The 17566-nt window shown below is 32.1% G+C and overlaps 1 protein-coding gene across 1 annotated transcript; it reads left to right on the top strand.

Annotated features, from left to right (window-relative positions):
- The first annotated feature begins 2307 nt into the window (after window positions 1–2307).
- Window positions 2308–11415, top strand: LOC149551977 (putative multidrug resistance protein). The gene is made up of 8 exons (XM_089787467.1): window positions 2308–2828; window positions 3146–3200; window positions 3304–3482; window positions 4950–5407; window positions 5552–6092; window positions 7107–7982; window positions 9297–10294; window positions 10866–11415. The coding sequence occupies exons 1-8, from the start codon at window positions 2553–2555 to the stop codon at window positions 11218–11220; spliced, it is 3738 nt and encodes a 1245-aa protein (XP_089643593.1). The 5' UTR covers window positions 2308–2552; the 3' UTR covers window positions 11221–11415.
- Window positions 11416–17566: the final 6151 nt, after the last annotated feature.

Below are 17566 nucleotides of genomic sequence, written 5' to 3'. Positions count from 1 at the left end.
TTACATATAGATTTGTCTCTCTTTGAACTAATTCATTAATTCAATAGGGAATGAGATTTTATTTAAGGTTTTGAATACCCAAACTGTTATTATTCTTAGATCAATTAATTCACATCTTGTACACATTGTTGTTTTGTTTGGACAAAGGAATATTTGGGTATTTAGTTTTTTTTCATCTTATAATTTTTTTAAAATTTAAATTCTCTTGTAATTACATATAAATAGATGTGAAAATTTCATGTTTGTGCTCAACAACCAATACACTCACATTATGTTTGCAATAGGTAGAGACTTCTAGATCTCATTACTCTTAGCTATCACCTTACCAAAGAGTTTTACAAACTATTAAATTTGACTATATATTTTGTGTCACACATGAAAAAATAACTATGTTATGTTTTTCTTAGAAAATTAGGAACAAATTTTCATGCACTAGTGGTTTGACCTTCGTAATCTTATTCATTTAGAAAAAAATTGTTGAGAAACTAAATTTAGAGTACTACTAGTCTTATTGTCCATTCAACTCCTAGTTTTGAGTGTGTGACCTTTGAATGTCTCTTTGAAGTTTATGTTTACCTAATTCTAAAAAAAGTGCCACTTATTCTCCCATTTTGGCATGCCATCTTGGTGCATTTGCCTTGATATGATGAATTTCTAAGAATTTGTTATATTGGAGAGCATTGGCTAGTTGATTGTGTTGTAGTTGTTGTTATTGCATATTAATACAATTGAGTTGAATGTATAGAACATAGATTTTTTTCACTAAGAGTTTTCCTCCATAAATATGATGTTATAAATCTTTTTTTAAAATTTAAAAATTTATATATGTTTATCTAATTTATAATTGTAAAAAAATTGTACACTCAATCTTTATTATTCCACACTTTCCTTTCTCACAAACTTATACTACTTAGCTTCCAGTCTCATGATTCATTTATTTTTAAATACTATATAAATCTCATTCTATAATACAGCCAACCATTTATATACTTGTGATAAATGTAAGCGAAGATCATAAATTAGTTTATACTAATGATCTCACTGAGTCTCTCGATTACAGATGGAATAACATTAAATTGTTAAGCACTTTTTCTCAATAACATAAAAAACGTGGATTCTTCCAAGCTTATTTTAATAGGAAGCTGCCACCCTCCAACTACGGTTGACTCTGAGGTCAATGGAACACCTACCTAAACAATCTAGAAGCAAGTTAAAGAAAACCAATATGCTACACATGCTTTAATTAGTAAAACAACAATAGAAGTTAATAATTATTTAGAGCAGTAAGAATTTTTTATGCCAATCTACTTTCCTATATTATTGAGAAAATAAGATATCTTTTATTTTAGAGTAGTGGGCTTACTTTTCTACCAATAAGGTGTAAAGTATCTCACTCTCACTACGCATGCTCTATTTAACTATTATTCACAGTGACCTGCGTAAAACCACTCTTTTGGTGACTTAAACGTTTATCTAGAATCTTAAGTGGGCTAGAAAATCTAGATTGCCATGACTTCCAACGGTAAAAGAAAATTGGAGGAAAATAACACTTTATTGCTTAATTTAAGCAGAAATCAACATGAGGTTATTGGGTATCCAAATCTGAATCGAGTTATATTTCTTGTAGATTATATGAATTTAATAATAAGAAAGATGACGTCAGGCCTCCAAAGGAACATCACCCCCAATTCACACATTCTTCCTGGTTCAATAACGAACACCATCATAATATGGACACCCCGTGATCAATGTTTCAATATAATAATCAATCAATTATAAAGTTGAAGTACACAACAGAATAGATTATTAGAGATGGCTCTTATCAGCGCCACACAAACTCACTAATGTTGCCTGCTATTTGAGGGCTACAATTTTATATCTCTTTTGCTCCAGTGATTTATTTGTTTGATTTTATTATGGAGAGAATGTTTTTAGTGCGTTCCAGTCTTTTTCATGTTGGCATGCCAAATTTTGTCCTCGAGTTGAGTCAAGTCAATTCCAGTCACCTCCCATCGCCCTTTATAAGATGCCATGTTTCCACATATTTCAACTCAAGTCATCAGCTTTATTCTCAGTTTGTATCTTGATTGATTCATGATTGGCCATTGCTTTCTTGCGAATTTGTCCTGATTGATTGATGGATTAGCCTTTGCGTTCCTGTGTTTGGGCTTTGATTGATTGAATGATTACTCATTGTGTTCTTGTGATTGGGTTTTGATTGATTGATTGACCATTAATAATCTCCCACCCGTCATTGCTCTTTATAAGATTCATTGAACACCTCTAAGGTTTTCAGTCGAGACACCAGTTTTCTTCTATTTTGGGTGTTGTTTGTACTATTTTGTATCTCCTTTGTTTGATTGTTTCCTTCCATTCTGTATCTTGTTTTTTGGATTGTTTCCTCCCATTTTGTATCTTGTTTTTTGGATTGTTTCCTCCCATTTTGTATCTTGTTTGTTTGATTGTTCTCTTCCATATTGTTGTATCTTGTTTGTTTGAATGTTTTCTTTTCAAACAACCATCATCATATCTCAAGTTTTGAGAAGAGACTAATGGAGGTTGAGACAAATGAGACATCAATCCAAATTGGAGAAGCAGTTGAGTTGGGATTTGAAGGCAAGGATAGAGAAAAAGAAAGAAAGTGTAGAACATGGAATGTTGTGAGATATGCAGACAAGGTAGATATGGGGTTGATGATTTTGGGTACTCTTGGAGCACTGTTGGATGGCATGTCCACTCCAGCATTAGTCGTAGTTTTGAGTGGAATAGTTAACACACTAGGAGGAGGACAAGAAAGTTCCAAAGTATTCATGGATCAAATGAATCAGGTACAATTGCCTTCTTTGTTGTATTTTTTCTTTGTTCAAATGATTGTTTGTTTGAAGCTCTATTGGACCTTCTTGACTGATATTTCAATGTAATGTGGGCTGTTGTGTCTTTTGATGAGTAAAAAAGTTGTCTTTGGAGATTTGTAGGAGAAAATGATTGTTGTAACTAGGCACTAATGTCTGTTACAATCAAAAATCTTAAGTTTAGGCTTTCTCATGATTTACTTTATAGATTTGGTCGTACGTGATCAGTGTCATGCATTGAAAATTAAAAGATTTGAGTTTGTTACTAATTACGTTTCCTTTTGTATGTATAGTATACTCTATACTTCGTCTATACTGCCATAGCAGTATGGATGGCGGCTTTTTTGGGTATGTTTTCTTGTTGGGTATATTTTTGTAGTTATAATTTGATTAAGGTGATGTTGCAAGTGAATTAATGGTTTTGTTTGTTTATTGTTGGTATGATTTGTAGAGGGGTTTTGCTGGACAAGGACTGGAGAGAGACAGGCATTTTGTATGCGCACAAGGTATCTGAAAGCTGTTCTGAGACAAGACGTTGGATTCTTTGATAATGGAGGGGCCAGCACTTCACAAGTTATCACCACCATTTCTAATGATACACTTGTCATCCAAGATGCGCTCAGTGAAAAGGTACGCTAGTTCTCTCTTGGTAATCAATGCTGCATAGAAAATTGATATTCAGTTACCAAGATAGATTTGAATATTATTATATTGTTATGATACTCTTGTGAAAGACAGAAATGGTGGACTAGGTTATCAAAAATAAACTTGAATATTGCATATCATGAAGATACTCTTTTGGATGACCGGAATGGTGGATCAAGTATCAATTTTCAGGAATTCATTTAGTGGATCAATGTTTATTTCAAGTATAGATGAAGATATCAATTTGAAAATTCATTAATATCTATGAGTTTTTGTAACAACAAAGCTGCATGTCATTTCAAATTTTGCTTTAGGCTATTTTGTAAGAGGGATATTGAACTAACTGATACATTTAGAAGAATTGATCTTGATATTGTCTAATTATCCACCATCAAAAGTATAGATGAAGATTTTAACTTGATATTTCATTAACAGTGCAATAAAAAATCTACAAGATAGAAAGAAAAAAATTATGAATGTGCTTGAAATGATCAACATATTTATATAATCACTCTTGGAAAATCTAATGAACACTATTTTTTTTTATAACTATTCCTTTCTATATAGATTATATAGTTTGATTCATATTTTTTATTAACTGAAGATAGATTTTATAGTTCGTCATTTTTAAAATTGTTGCATCATAAATCTTTTTTAGACTCACTAAATCATTCTGTAATCAATTGTTGCTTTAATATATTTAGTCTCTATATTAATAGAAAATCCAAACAAAATATTTTAAAATAATTTTTGAAGACGTAAAAAAAAAAAGATATCTTATACATAAATATTTCATAAAGTTTAAATGCTTTCAAACGTTTTAATAGCTAAAATCAAGATTATCAAATTGGATAAGTTATGCTCATAATTTTCAATATATACGGTTAAGTATTATAAGTGATATTTTCAACAAGTTAGATTTTTTTTAACAAACACATATTAGAACATAGATGTTAACATCTTTTTATATTTATATAACTGATTGCAACAATTTGAAAGTAATTCAAGTCTTTTAAGAAAGACTCTTAATAAGTTGTATTTCATTTTTTCTTTTAAATGAAGATATATCAGAAAACATAAATATGGACATGTCTTTATATAATTGATTTCAACAACTTTAAATTATTGCAAATATTTTGTAAGAGTTTCAATAAGTAATATTATTTTTTAATAGTAATATATTTGAATGCATATATGTCTGCATTATGTATTTATATAATTGATTACAACAATGTAAATATATGCACATCTAATCCTCAAGACAGTTTGGATTTAAAGTTATTTCTTTGCTTTATTTCAAGACTCTAAAGACAACTTAATATAGATTTGTTCGCACACTTCAAAAATTAGTTCCCTTTGTTTGGATTGTAAAGGAAAAGATTATCTGTGTTTCAAACACAACTTTCCGTAGGTTTTCTGATGCATGAGTTGTCTTTCCTTTGGATATTTCAGGTGCCAAGCTTCCTGATGAACACATCAATGTTTTTATTCAGCTATGCAACATCTTTTTACCTATGTTGGAAATTGGCCTTGGTGGCCTTCCCTCTCTTGGCTTTACTTGTAATCCCAGGGTTGATGTATGGAAGGATTCTTATGGGATTAGCGGGTCAAATGCATAGTGAATACAACAAGGCAGGCAATATAGCAGAGCAAGCCCTGTCCTCCATTAGAACTGTGTATTCCTTTGTTGGAGAGAAAAGAACAAAAGAAAATTACTCAACTGCTTTGAATGACTTGGTGAAGCTAGGAATCAAACAAGGACTGGCCAAAGGTTTGGCCATTGGCAGCAATGGAGTTTCCTTTGCCATCTGGGCATTACTATCATGGTATGGAAGCAGATTGGTCATGTATGAAGGAGAGAGCGGTGGAAGAGTCTTTGCAACTGGTCTTTCATTTATCACCAGAGGCCTGTAAGAGTCCTCATAATCCTTCTCTACTATATTCATTCTCTAATAATCCTTCTCTAGTATATATTCATTTCTTCTTGTTCTCTTTCATCTTTTCCACAATTGCACCCAAAATTGATTTTTAAAGTCATTTTAATGATTGTATAGAGCTCTTGGAACTGCCCTACCAAACTTGAAGTATTTCAGTGAGGCATGTGTTGCTGCAGACCGCATTGCTGAGATGATTGAGAGGGTACCCACCATAGATTTTGATGACAATAGAGGGCAGGTGCTAGAAAAGGTTCATGGAGAGCTTGATTTCAAGGATGTTGGATTTGCATACCCATCTAGGCCTCATACCAAAGTTTTGAACAATTTCTGCCTTAACATTCATGGAGGAGAAACTGTGGCTCTGGTTGGAAGTAGTGGCTCTGGGAAGTCTACTGCCATTGCTTTGCTTGAGAGGTTCTATGATCCAATCGCGGGAGATATAATGGTAGATAGCATAAACATCAAGAACCTCCAGCTAAGGTGGTGGAGGAATCAGATTGGACTGGTGAGTCAAGAACCAGCCTTGTTTGCTACATCGATCTTAGAGAATATAAGATTTGGTAATGAAGGAGCCAGCATGGAGGATGTAGTTTCTGCTGCTATGGCTGCCAATGCACATAATTTCATTGCTCAACTACCAGATGGATACAACACTCAGGTTATTCATTTTTATTCTGTTGTTATTGGGTGTGATGCATGATGAAAACCATGGAACTAGTATGAATTTAAAAAAATCTGGGTTATAGGGTTGGAGTTTAGTGAGTGATTAGTATAATAGAATATGGTCTGAAATGCTAACATGATATGAATGTGTTTCATTTATGTTAGATTCTATAGGCTATGTTGAAAAGTATGTAATAATTAATATAAATTAAAATATATTATATTTTAGTTATAGGCTTGAAGTTTGGTGAGTATGATTCAAGGATATGTCTTTTTAATTATAGCCTAAACTTTAGTGAGTTAATAAGATTAAAATGTATGCCTTTCTAGGTTGAAGTTTAGTGAGTGAATAGAATGAGAATATGATTCAAAACGATTGAAAATGTTTACAGAATTTAACACCAATGTGATTCAATTGTACTATTAGTTGTGAACTATGATGAAAATTATGAAACTAGTATGGATTAAAATATATTTTATTTGAGTTATAAGAATTGAAGTTTAGTGAGTAAGTATTGTAATAGAATATGATCTAAATTGCTGATAGAAAAATATAACTATAGTTTGATATGAATGTGTTCATTTATGTTATCAATTGTAAGCTTTGTTGAAAAGTATGTAAAAAGAGTATGGATTAAAATGTATTTCTTTCTAATTATGGGGTTGAAGTTTAGTGAGTCTGTAAGATCAAAATCAATGTCTTTCTAATTATAGGTTTGAAATTTAGTAATTAAATAGAATTACAAAATGTATGTCTTTCAAATTATAAAATTAAAGTTTAGTAAGTGAGTAAGATGAGAACATAATTCAAAACAATAGAAAATGTCAACATGATTTGATTACCAATAATTGTAAATGAAGTTAAAATTTGTAGAACTAAATATATTTCTTTCTTCCACTAAAAGGATATAAATTTAGAAAATAAATAAGTTCATAGAATATGACAGTCAAATTTGGTTGCTTTCAAATTTAATAGTATAAATTATATGAATTGTCTTTAATATTGCAGGTGGGCGAGGGAGCAATCCAAATGTCAGGAGGTCAGAAACAAAGAATAGCCATTGCAAGAGCCATGATTAAGAACCCTCCCATCCTTCTCCTGGATGAAGCAACAAGTGCACTAGATGCAGCCTCTGAGAAGGTTGTGCAGCAAGCTCTTGACCGAGCTTGTATGGGAAGAACTACTGTAGTTGTGGCTCACAGACTCTCTACAATCCAAAATGCCAATAAAATTGTAGTGGTTCAAAAGGGACAAGTCATAGAATCAGGACTCCATGAGGACCTTATAAATCAATCAAATGGAGTTTACAGCATGCTATGGAGCATGCAGCAGCAGTTTCATGCAAATAGTGAAGAAGATAATAACTCCAGAGGACTAGAAGATGGAGCTTCCACTACATTAAGGATAAGCAATTTGAGAAGAATGAGCGTCTCTAGCCCTGGATCAGGCATGTCTAATCACATGGAGGACATGAGCAACAAAGTAAGTGGAAATTCCTCCTCTTTCTGCAAGCTGTTGGCTTTGAGTGCGCCAGAGTGGAAGAAGGCCATTGTTGGCAGTGCATGCGCTCTTGTACATGGTGCAGTACAACCCACCTATGCAATTGTGTTGGGTAGCATGATCTCTGCATATTTTATCAAAGACCATCAAGAGATGAAATCGAAGATAAGGTCGTACGACCTCATATTTTTCTCTCTATTCATCATTTCTTTCATGGTCAATCTTGTTCAGCACTACAACTTCGCAGTAATGGGAGAGTTGATCACCAAGAGAATTCGGGAGAGCATGCTGGCCAAGGTCATGACTTTTGAGGTTGGATGGTATGACCAGGAAGAGATCTCTCCCGGAGCAATTTGTTCTATGCTCGCCAATGAAGCTAATGTGGTAAGCAAATCAAGGTCCCATTTGGTGCTCTTACCCATCATCATCTATAATAATTCTAGGCCTGGTATAATAATGAGACTAACATTAGTTCATTTGGAGTGATGGCTTTAGAAACTATTTATACCATATCTAAAATGGCAACTTAGAAATCACTTATTTAGAAACTATCTTTACAACTATGAAATATCAAGAATAACTTAGAATTTCATATTAAATGTTTCTTTACATTTTGAATTTTAATTTCTATCACAAAAGCTTGATGCTTTAACCAATTGAATTCAACCTTTTTAACTACAAACCATTATTTAAAAAGGGTATAGTTAAATAATTCCAATAGATCATGCAAAGTTTCACAATTTTCTTTTTTTCTTAAACAATAATTTGAACATACAAATCAAACTGTATGAAACAATTTGAATAAGCAATGCATTATACATCCATATTACCTCTAAACGTTTAGATACTTTGACACTAGAAAACGATTATAGAAAACTAAGAGACACAACTTAGAATTCTATATTAAACATTCCTTCACAATTTAAATTAGATTTCCATGATGAAAACTGAATATTTTTATAACCAATTAAACTTAACTCCTTAAACCATAAACCATTAATAAAAACAGAATAGTCTACATAATCCCAAAAGGTCATGCAAAGTATCACAATTTCCTTTTGTTGTATCAAGCATTAATCTGAACATACAAACTAAACGGTATCAAGCACTTTGATTGCACTATGTTTGTGGTTTGTATTGGTTCCTTGATCTTCCACTGCTCCCACATCTCATTGTTTGGTGGTTTCTAGTTCTTCTGTTCCTTTGTTGAGGAGTTTTGGTTAGTTTTCAAGGGACGTGGCTCCGTTTAAAAGCCTTCTGTTTCTTCTTATTGTGAATTCCTCTCTGCTTATCTTTTTTTTTGAGACTTGATGTGATGTTATTTTTGTTGGATTCGAGCTCTCTCCAGCTGATTAGGCTATGTATCCACTTGACCTCTACGCATTTAGCTACTTATTGGTTCCTTTGTTTTTCTACTACTCCTACATCTCGTTGGGTGGTTTGTAGTTCTTTACCTCCTTTGTCTAGGAGTTTTAGTTAGCTCCGTGCCATTGTGATTCCGTGTAAAAGCATTTTTGTAGAATTCCTCAGTTAAAAGACATAATGTTATTTTTTATGGATTCGGGCTCTCTCCAACTTTATTTAATCAGAACAACTATCTATCTACTTTACCTATAGGCATTTAGGCACTGAATTATTTGGTTGAGGATGAATGGGCCGTAGAGGAACTCAATGAGGTTTTATGTGGGCTCAATGCAGGTAAAATCTCTGGTGGCTGATAGAATATCTCTAATCATCCATACATGCACAGCAGTTATCCTGGCAACGGCATTGGGAATGGCAGTAGCATGGCGGCTGGCCATAGTGATGATAGCCGTCCAGCCTCTCACAATTCTATGCAATTACACCAGAAAAGTTCTATTGCAGACCATGTCCAAGAAGTCCGGAGAAGCACAGAACCAGTGCAGTCAAATAGCAGCAGAAGCAGTGGGCAACCACAGAACAGTCACGGCCTTCTGTTCGAGCGAAAGAGTGCTCTCACTATTCAGAGCATCACAGATGTCCACCCGCAAGGAGGCCATGAAGCAATCATGGTTAGCGGGCATTGGAATCGGCAGCGCTCAGAGCCTGACATTCTTAACCTGGGGTTTAGACTACTGGTATGGTGGAAAACTTGTTCACCAGGGTTTGATCAGCCCGGGAGATGTATTCAAGACCTACTTCATCCTGGTCAGCACGGGAAGAGTGATAGCAGAGGCAGGCAGCATGACGTCAGACCTCGCCAAGGGTTCTGCCGCATTCAAATCTGTGTTTGAAATCCTCGAAAGGGTCACCAAAATAGACCCGGATGATCCTCGAGGAACAAAACCGCTCAGAGTTGAAGGAAACATAGAGTTCAAAAGTGTAGACTTTGCTTATCCGGCTCGCCAACATTGTACAATATTGAAAGATTTCAACTTTAGGGTTTGCTCCGGGAGCAGTGTAGCTCTAGTTGGGCCTAGTGGATCGGGGAAGTCAACCATTGTTGGACTGGTAGAGAGATTCTATGATCCTCTCAAAGGAACAATCACGATCGATGGAATGGACATTAAAAGTTTGAATTTGAGATGTTTGAGAAAGCACATTGCTCTGGTTGGGCAGGAGCCGGTATTGTTTGCGGGAAGCATTAAAGATAACATCTTGTATGGAAGACCCAATGCAACTCAGGCTGAGATTGTTCAAGCTGCCACTGCTGCCAATGCCCACCACTTCATATCGTAAGTTTACTTATATCTGGGTATATTGAAAACATTAATTTTAATTTCTAAAAATTGGTTTTGGATTTGATTGTGTGATAGTTTTTATTGATACTTTGAATCATATTTAATTATTCATCATTCATCATTAGGATGAACCAATTCTATGAGAGAGAGTCCACTCTTTAATCTCTGAATTGGATTCTGATGATGAATAATGTTTATTGATTCATCATTACGATGAACCAATGCTATCAGAGAGCCCACTCTTTACTCTCTGAGTTCTGATGATGAATCATGCTTATTGATTCATCATCCCAATGAATCAAGGCTATAGAGAGCCCACTCTTTACTCTCTGAATTCTGATGATGAATCATGTTTATTGATTCAGCATCAGGATGAACCAATGCTATCATCATCACAATGAACCAATTTTATCAGAGAGCTCACACTTTATTTTCTGAATTCTGATGATGAATCATAGAACATGATCTGAAATGACAATGAAAACAGATGTATACATATATATGGAAGATGGTTGGCGAATAGATGTGTAGGATGTTCATAAAAAGTTTTGTATGACTACTGTAGGAATTTGAAAGATGGGTATGAGACAAAGTGTGGAGAGAGAGGAACACAACTTTCTGGAGGGCAGAAGCAGCGCATAGCAATAGCGAGGGCAATCATAAAGAATCCGAGTATATTGTTGCTGGATGAGGCGACTAGTGCATTGGATGGGGAGAGCGAGAAGGTGGTGCAAGCTGCCTTAGACAGAGTTATGGTGGGCAGAACAACTATTCTGATTGCCCATCGATTCAACACCATTTGGGCCGCCCAATCTGTGGCTCTTCTTCACAATGGAGTGATTGTTGAGCGTGGTGCTCCTGCAGACTTGATGAACAGGAGAGGAGCTTTCTTCGATCTCCTCCAAATTCAGCAACACTAGTAATATCTATCTTGTAGATGGCTGATAAGCAAAACAGCAAACACTCTAGTTCATATCATACAATATGTTTTAAAGGCTTTAGAAAAGAGGTATTAGGAATAAGTTGTACTATAAATGTAAAGATGTTGTATTGTAGCGAGTGTTGGCAGACCTATTTTAGTTTTAATGATTATATTTTAATATTTTTATTATGAATACTGTGTTTGTTTTTCTTGATTTAAAATAATATTTATTATTTATAGAAACAAAAGGTAGGGGATAGAAGAATATTTTTGAAGAGTTATGAGAGTCTATATATCAAGTTACATGAATAAAAGTAATGGACAAAGTCTACAAATAAAGCTATACAAATAAAAGTGGGTTAAACCAAAAGAGTGGCAGAATATTTATAATGTGATGATATAGTTTAAGATAATTCAAGTTGATCTTTTAAAATGCAAAATAAATTTTCATTTGTTATTTTAATTTAAATAAATACATTTGATTGTTTCTCAATATATGAAGAAAATGGTGAGTGAATTATGTCCTACATATAATAATATGATTCATGTTACAAAAATTATCATAAATATGTGTACTAATGAAAAATATTACAAAGTTGTTTGCAATGCTAAGGAATGACAAATGAACGCTGCTTTAAACAATGGAGGAATTAACATGAAAACATTATTCTGTTTTGTGTGTAATCTTATATCATAATAAATAATGAAATATAAGCATTTGTCATAGTTAAAAGAGAATGTAATAGAATAGTTGGAAAATGATAATAAATTCTTGTAAGGTAGAGTGAAAGATAACATGGTAGTCATTTCCGTGGCAAATGCAATCCTATAACAAAGAAGTAAACGCTATGCCAATGTAGGTAAATAATCCATGTTTTTTCTACAAATAGAAATAATAAATTTATTAAGTTGTTACGGAGAAAAATATCATTATATTACACTATATATGTTATAGTTAAGAGTGATATTGTAAATCACAGACGTGTTAATAATGTTTGGAAATAGAAGCATCCAAAGATGTAATGTCTTATTATTAAATTATTTCTTTGTTGGGGAACAACAATTGTAAAACACAGATAAGAAATATATGATATAACAAATTGTACAGAAAGAGAAAGAAATGTGTGGTTCACTAAGTACACTATGATTATAAAAAAAAAGTATGTACTATTTTATTTGTTGTAATTTACTTCAAGTATTGTAATCAATTAAAAATTGTGTCAAATATCTGTATAATTCATTAGGGCAAGCAAGCACATAAGAAGAGGGGTTGGAAGTTTGTATGTACTATTTTTTATTGTAATTTACAACGAGTGTAACGCCCTGCCAAGGGATCCAAAAGAATTAACCTAAAGTTTTACTAAGTTTGTCAAACATTTTTTTTTTAAAGAAAGAATAACATACACGTCAAACATAAAGTAGCAGAAGCAACAACATACAATCATATAGAAGCAAACATAACATATTACATTCCTTAAGGATCCCAAGATGTTGAATCACATTTATATTTAATTAATACTAAGTCTACAAATAACACATCCATTTGAAAGAATAATTAAAAGTCCAATGTCCATTAAAATAATATACATTTGTTCCGAATGTCACTTGGCAATAAAATTGAGAATGCTCAATCATCCACTGTACATGTCACAGGGTATGAAAGGCTAAAAGAATATACATTTATAAAATAGATTATATTAGCCCTTTCAGATCCATGATACAAAGTACAATACAATAAATGAAACCATCCATCATAAAGATACAACCATCCATCATAGAGATACAACCATCCATCATAATACACAAAAATAGAATGAAAGGAAAAGTAGACAAGGAAACTCTAGCCATGGTATCAATAGACGGATCTCAATGATAAGAGTAAAAAGCACTACCACCTGACCGCATGGTAACCCAAAAAGGGCCACTCCCACCGCGCTGAGGAGATAGTCTCAAGTCTCAAATAGGATATCAATCCAACATTCAAAAGAAATCTCTAAGTCCAAGAAACCCTAAAAGTAATCTAACTCAAAGGTTCCAAGATAGATCGACATCTAGATCCAAAAGCAAACATAGACACATAGGAAACCTACTATGTAAGCAGGAAAGTGTCATCGTACGAATCAATGTTAGAGTTACCCTAGTAGTCTCATAGGACCCTGGCCCCCTAGTGATCCATATGCGGCACTAGTATCCTCTTCTACTGACAAGGCATACTAACGATGCATGGTCACAACCAAGTGTTCTCTCTACTCCCATCCTAGTCTGTACTAGCACTCAAGACATGGGCGAGAACATAAAAAGACTCTTATTATGTTCATTTTATTCTCATTTAGTGTAGTGTTTTCACTCATTAAACAACTTACAATGGGTTACCCTAGCGGCCACTTAGGGCCCCAACCTCCATTGCAAGCCACTTCTCAACATTACATATAGATAACCTACCCTAGGCTCATAAAAGTATAAATCAAAGAATCATATAAAATTACCTCAGTCCTATACAAGTGACTGGAAACCATCCCAAAAATAACTGATCGAAGACTCAAAATGGTTAAGTCAAATATGTCATAGCATGACATCACCAAGAACAAATCATACAAACACCTCAGTCCTATAAAAGCGACTGGAAAGCAATCCAATTACAACTAGTCAAGACTCCAAGATAGTTAAGTCAAGTAGGTCATACATTCACCTCAACTTCACACAAGAACACTGGAAAGCAATAACGAACAATAAATACAAACTCAACATAAAGCATACCAACACATTACCATGGTTGAGTTTAAAAGATCAAGACCAAACATCATAATATCACAAACGCAAAACCCCCAAGCCTCTGGTAAACATCTTAAAACTAGTCAACACTCTAGTCAACCCAAACCCAAAGCAGAAACACGTACAGATAACAAAGCAGTCTTATAGTTTGGTTTGATTTGAAAGCACATAGTTTTGAGTTGAACAATAAGGTTTCAGTCTTTGTTTCAATGTATGTTTCAATTAAGAGAGATTCTCAGTTTTACCCTACAAGTTAACCCGTTCAATTATTTGAATAAAATATAGAATTACCCCCATTATATTTTAAGTCAATTTCCTAAAAACAATCTAAGGGTAATTTATTTATTTAAATTATTAAAATAATTCTTATTGATTTTTTTTTAAATAGAATAATTTACAATTTTATTAAAGATCAAAATTATTAATAATAATCAAATAAATTTATAATTCTATTAATTTACCTTCATTATCAATTAAACTTAATTAAATAATATTTAATTAAATCAATTAATAATTATCAATAAAATTATACATATACATTTATCAATTATTTATTAAATTTACAATTATTAATAAAACTTTTAATAATTAATAAATTTAATATTTAATTATTTATTAAATTTCTAAAAATTATTTAATAAAATTAATAATTATTATAAATTTAATATTTAATATTTATTAAATAACTTTTTTTAAATAAAATAATATATAATAATAAAAATAAATTAAAAACATTCATCTTACCTTTTTACCACACTTGCGACTTAATAGTCGCAGGCGGGTCTACTACCAGCAGCACCTACTACCGTGACAGCAGGGTCTACCACAGCAATACCCCTGCTGGCACGGCAGCAGGGCTTGCCGTGCGGCACCCTTGATAATGGTTGCCGTAAGAAGAAGGGGAGGGGAGGGGGGTGGGGTGTAAAACCCCCTCTCCTTAAATAATATTAAAAATATTTATTTTTTTAAATTAAAAATATATTTATACTTTTATGTCAACAAAACACAAAACCCTTCCTTAGCAAAAAAAAAAAAAATATATATATATATATATATATATATATATATATATATATATATATATATATATATATATATATATATATATATATATATATATATATATATATATATATATATATATATATATATATATATATATATATATATATATATATATAGATACATACATACACACACATATATATATATATACATATATACATATATACATATATATATACATATACATACATATATACATATATACATATATATATATATATATATATGTATGTATATATGTATATATGTATATATGTATGTATATATGTATGTGTGTATGTATGTATGTATGTATAGACATACATATACATATATATAAAATAAAAAATTTCAACCTTAATCTGATAGAGGAAACACAACCAACCAGTCGAATTTTTCAATTTAATACGAAATCCTACTCCGTTCAATTTTCATTTTTAAAATCTACTGATGAAGGATAATATTAATCTTTTGATTTTCTCATAAATAGAAGATTTAACATGCATACTAGAAATACACAATACTAAAACATTCACCACAAGAATTCCTTAGATAACCATTTAACAGACACGATGAAGATAGGAAAGAAAGAGTGTAATAAATTGAGCAAATAATCACAAGCATCTACTTGGACTCTAATGCTAATCGTTACGCTCAAGAAGATTGTGAGAGAAATTTCCCCTCTCAAAACCTTGTCTCTTCCAAAATTCTTCCCCTTCCAAAATCTATGGTCCTTTGAAAATGAACCCTCAAATTGTGATACAGAGTTCTCTCCTAAAATTGGGGCATGAATTGTGCGATCACCTGAGAGAACTCTCTCACCAAAATTTAACTCTTTATTAACTTTCTTAATCTTTCCTTTATCTTTTCCATGCACGTTTGTTGAATTATAAAATAACTTTATTTAATTTTCACTTGACTTCTCTTTTTAATTAATTTATTAAATTTTAATCTCATGCACACATCATGCAATATTAAAACTTTTAATAAATTACTATCTTTTTCACCTCTTGATTTCTTTTTGAATATTTAATTGATAAAATATTTATTAACTTAAATAATAATAGTATTTAGCATTTATTTAAAAATGAAATCTAAATATATTATTATTAAATTAAATATTATCACGTTCTAAAATTAAACTTTTATCTTTAAATTTAATTATTTTTTATTTAATTAATTTCTCAATTAATTAAATATAATTACATATTAAAAATATCATAATAAATTTTCCATTAAATTAAATAATTAATTTAATCATTTAATTTGACTTAATTAATAGAAAAATCACCAAAGACTCATAAAACAAAATACGAAAACCCATCATAGAAAAACACATACAAGATCAAACTAAAGGGTTATAATCACGAATTAACGTCATTTGACGCATTTGAAAGGTAAATAACTCAGGCACTTGTCTTAATTTTCTAGGACAAATGGCTTAAAGGTTTAGGATTTGAACTTAAGAACTTATCTCCCCTCTCTTACCATTGAGATAATGCAATAGGGTACACTCATCCAAGAAATTCAGAGAAGTCGATACCCGATACCTACAATTTACATAAAATCCACGCATGTACAAACACAATATTCTAAACTAAACAGGTAATGGCAGGAAGTGGTGCATCATGTAGATCTTGACTAGCACGTGACTACAACTCCCTTCCTTAACCACATCAGAAATGTCATACATAAAGAAAACATACACACACACCATACACATGCAGTATGGGGTAAGTATCCATAAGAAAACACATATGATAATCAATTTAAAAAATCATCATCAATAACTAAAAATACTGTAATAATCATCATGCATACATGAAGTATAGAGTACTAAGTATTCTCATCATAAATCAACTGAATTTGAAATAATATTTGATAATCTCAAAACAATGCTACAAATCAACAAGCATAAAAATGGCCTAAAATTGTTCGACAATGATAACAGAAATGCAAACTAGGGGCAGGCACTACAACGAGTATTGTAATCAAATAAAAATCAGATATCTCAAATTTCTATAAAACTAATGAGGGCAAGCAAACACATAAGAACAGGGGCTCAAAGTGTTATAGTGAGTGAATATAAAAAGATGATATTTCATCTTGACATATATCTAAATAATATCGAAATGCTATTTAAATATTTGATGGAGGAGCATCCTAGGTGCAAGAGCAATCTTGCATCACCCAAAAATATTTCTATTTCCAATTTTCTAGTTATTTGTGTTTTAATAAGCGTTATTCTTGTATAGAGTTTCTATTTGTGGGAGCTTGCTAATTTTAGTAAGCTAGTATTGTGTGTTCATATAGTTTTAATCTCATTTATGGAGGTTTATCTTTGACATATTAGCCTGTTGGATGAGTTTTATTGTTATATTATATGTATTGGTGCAATTTTTGCAGAGTTTCAATATGAATTGCGGCTATCCAAACTTTAGATCCAGCAATGGAGGCCTAAATTACTTTGAAACAAGGGGGAACCTTAGTTGATGTATGCTTATGTTATTAACTATTGTAGATCACTA

Source organism: Cupressus sempervirens, chromosome 6 (genome assembly GCF_028749045.1).
Source record: "Cupressus sempervirens isolate cs-2001-9-10 chromosome 6, ASM2874904v1, whole genome shotgun sequence".
Taxonomy (NCBI): Eukaryota; Viridiplantae; Streptophyta; class Pinopsida; order Cupressales; family Cupressaceae; genus Cupressus; species Cupressus sempervirens.
This window is presented reverse-complemented; position numbering and strand designations above follow the sequence as displayed.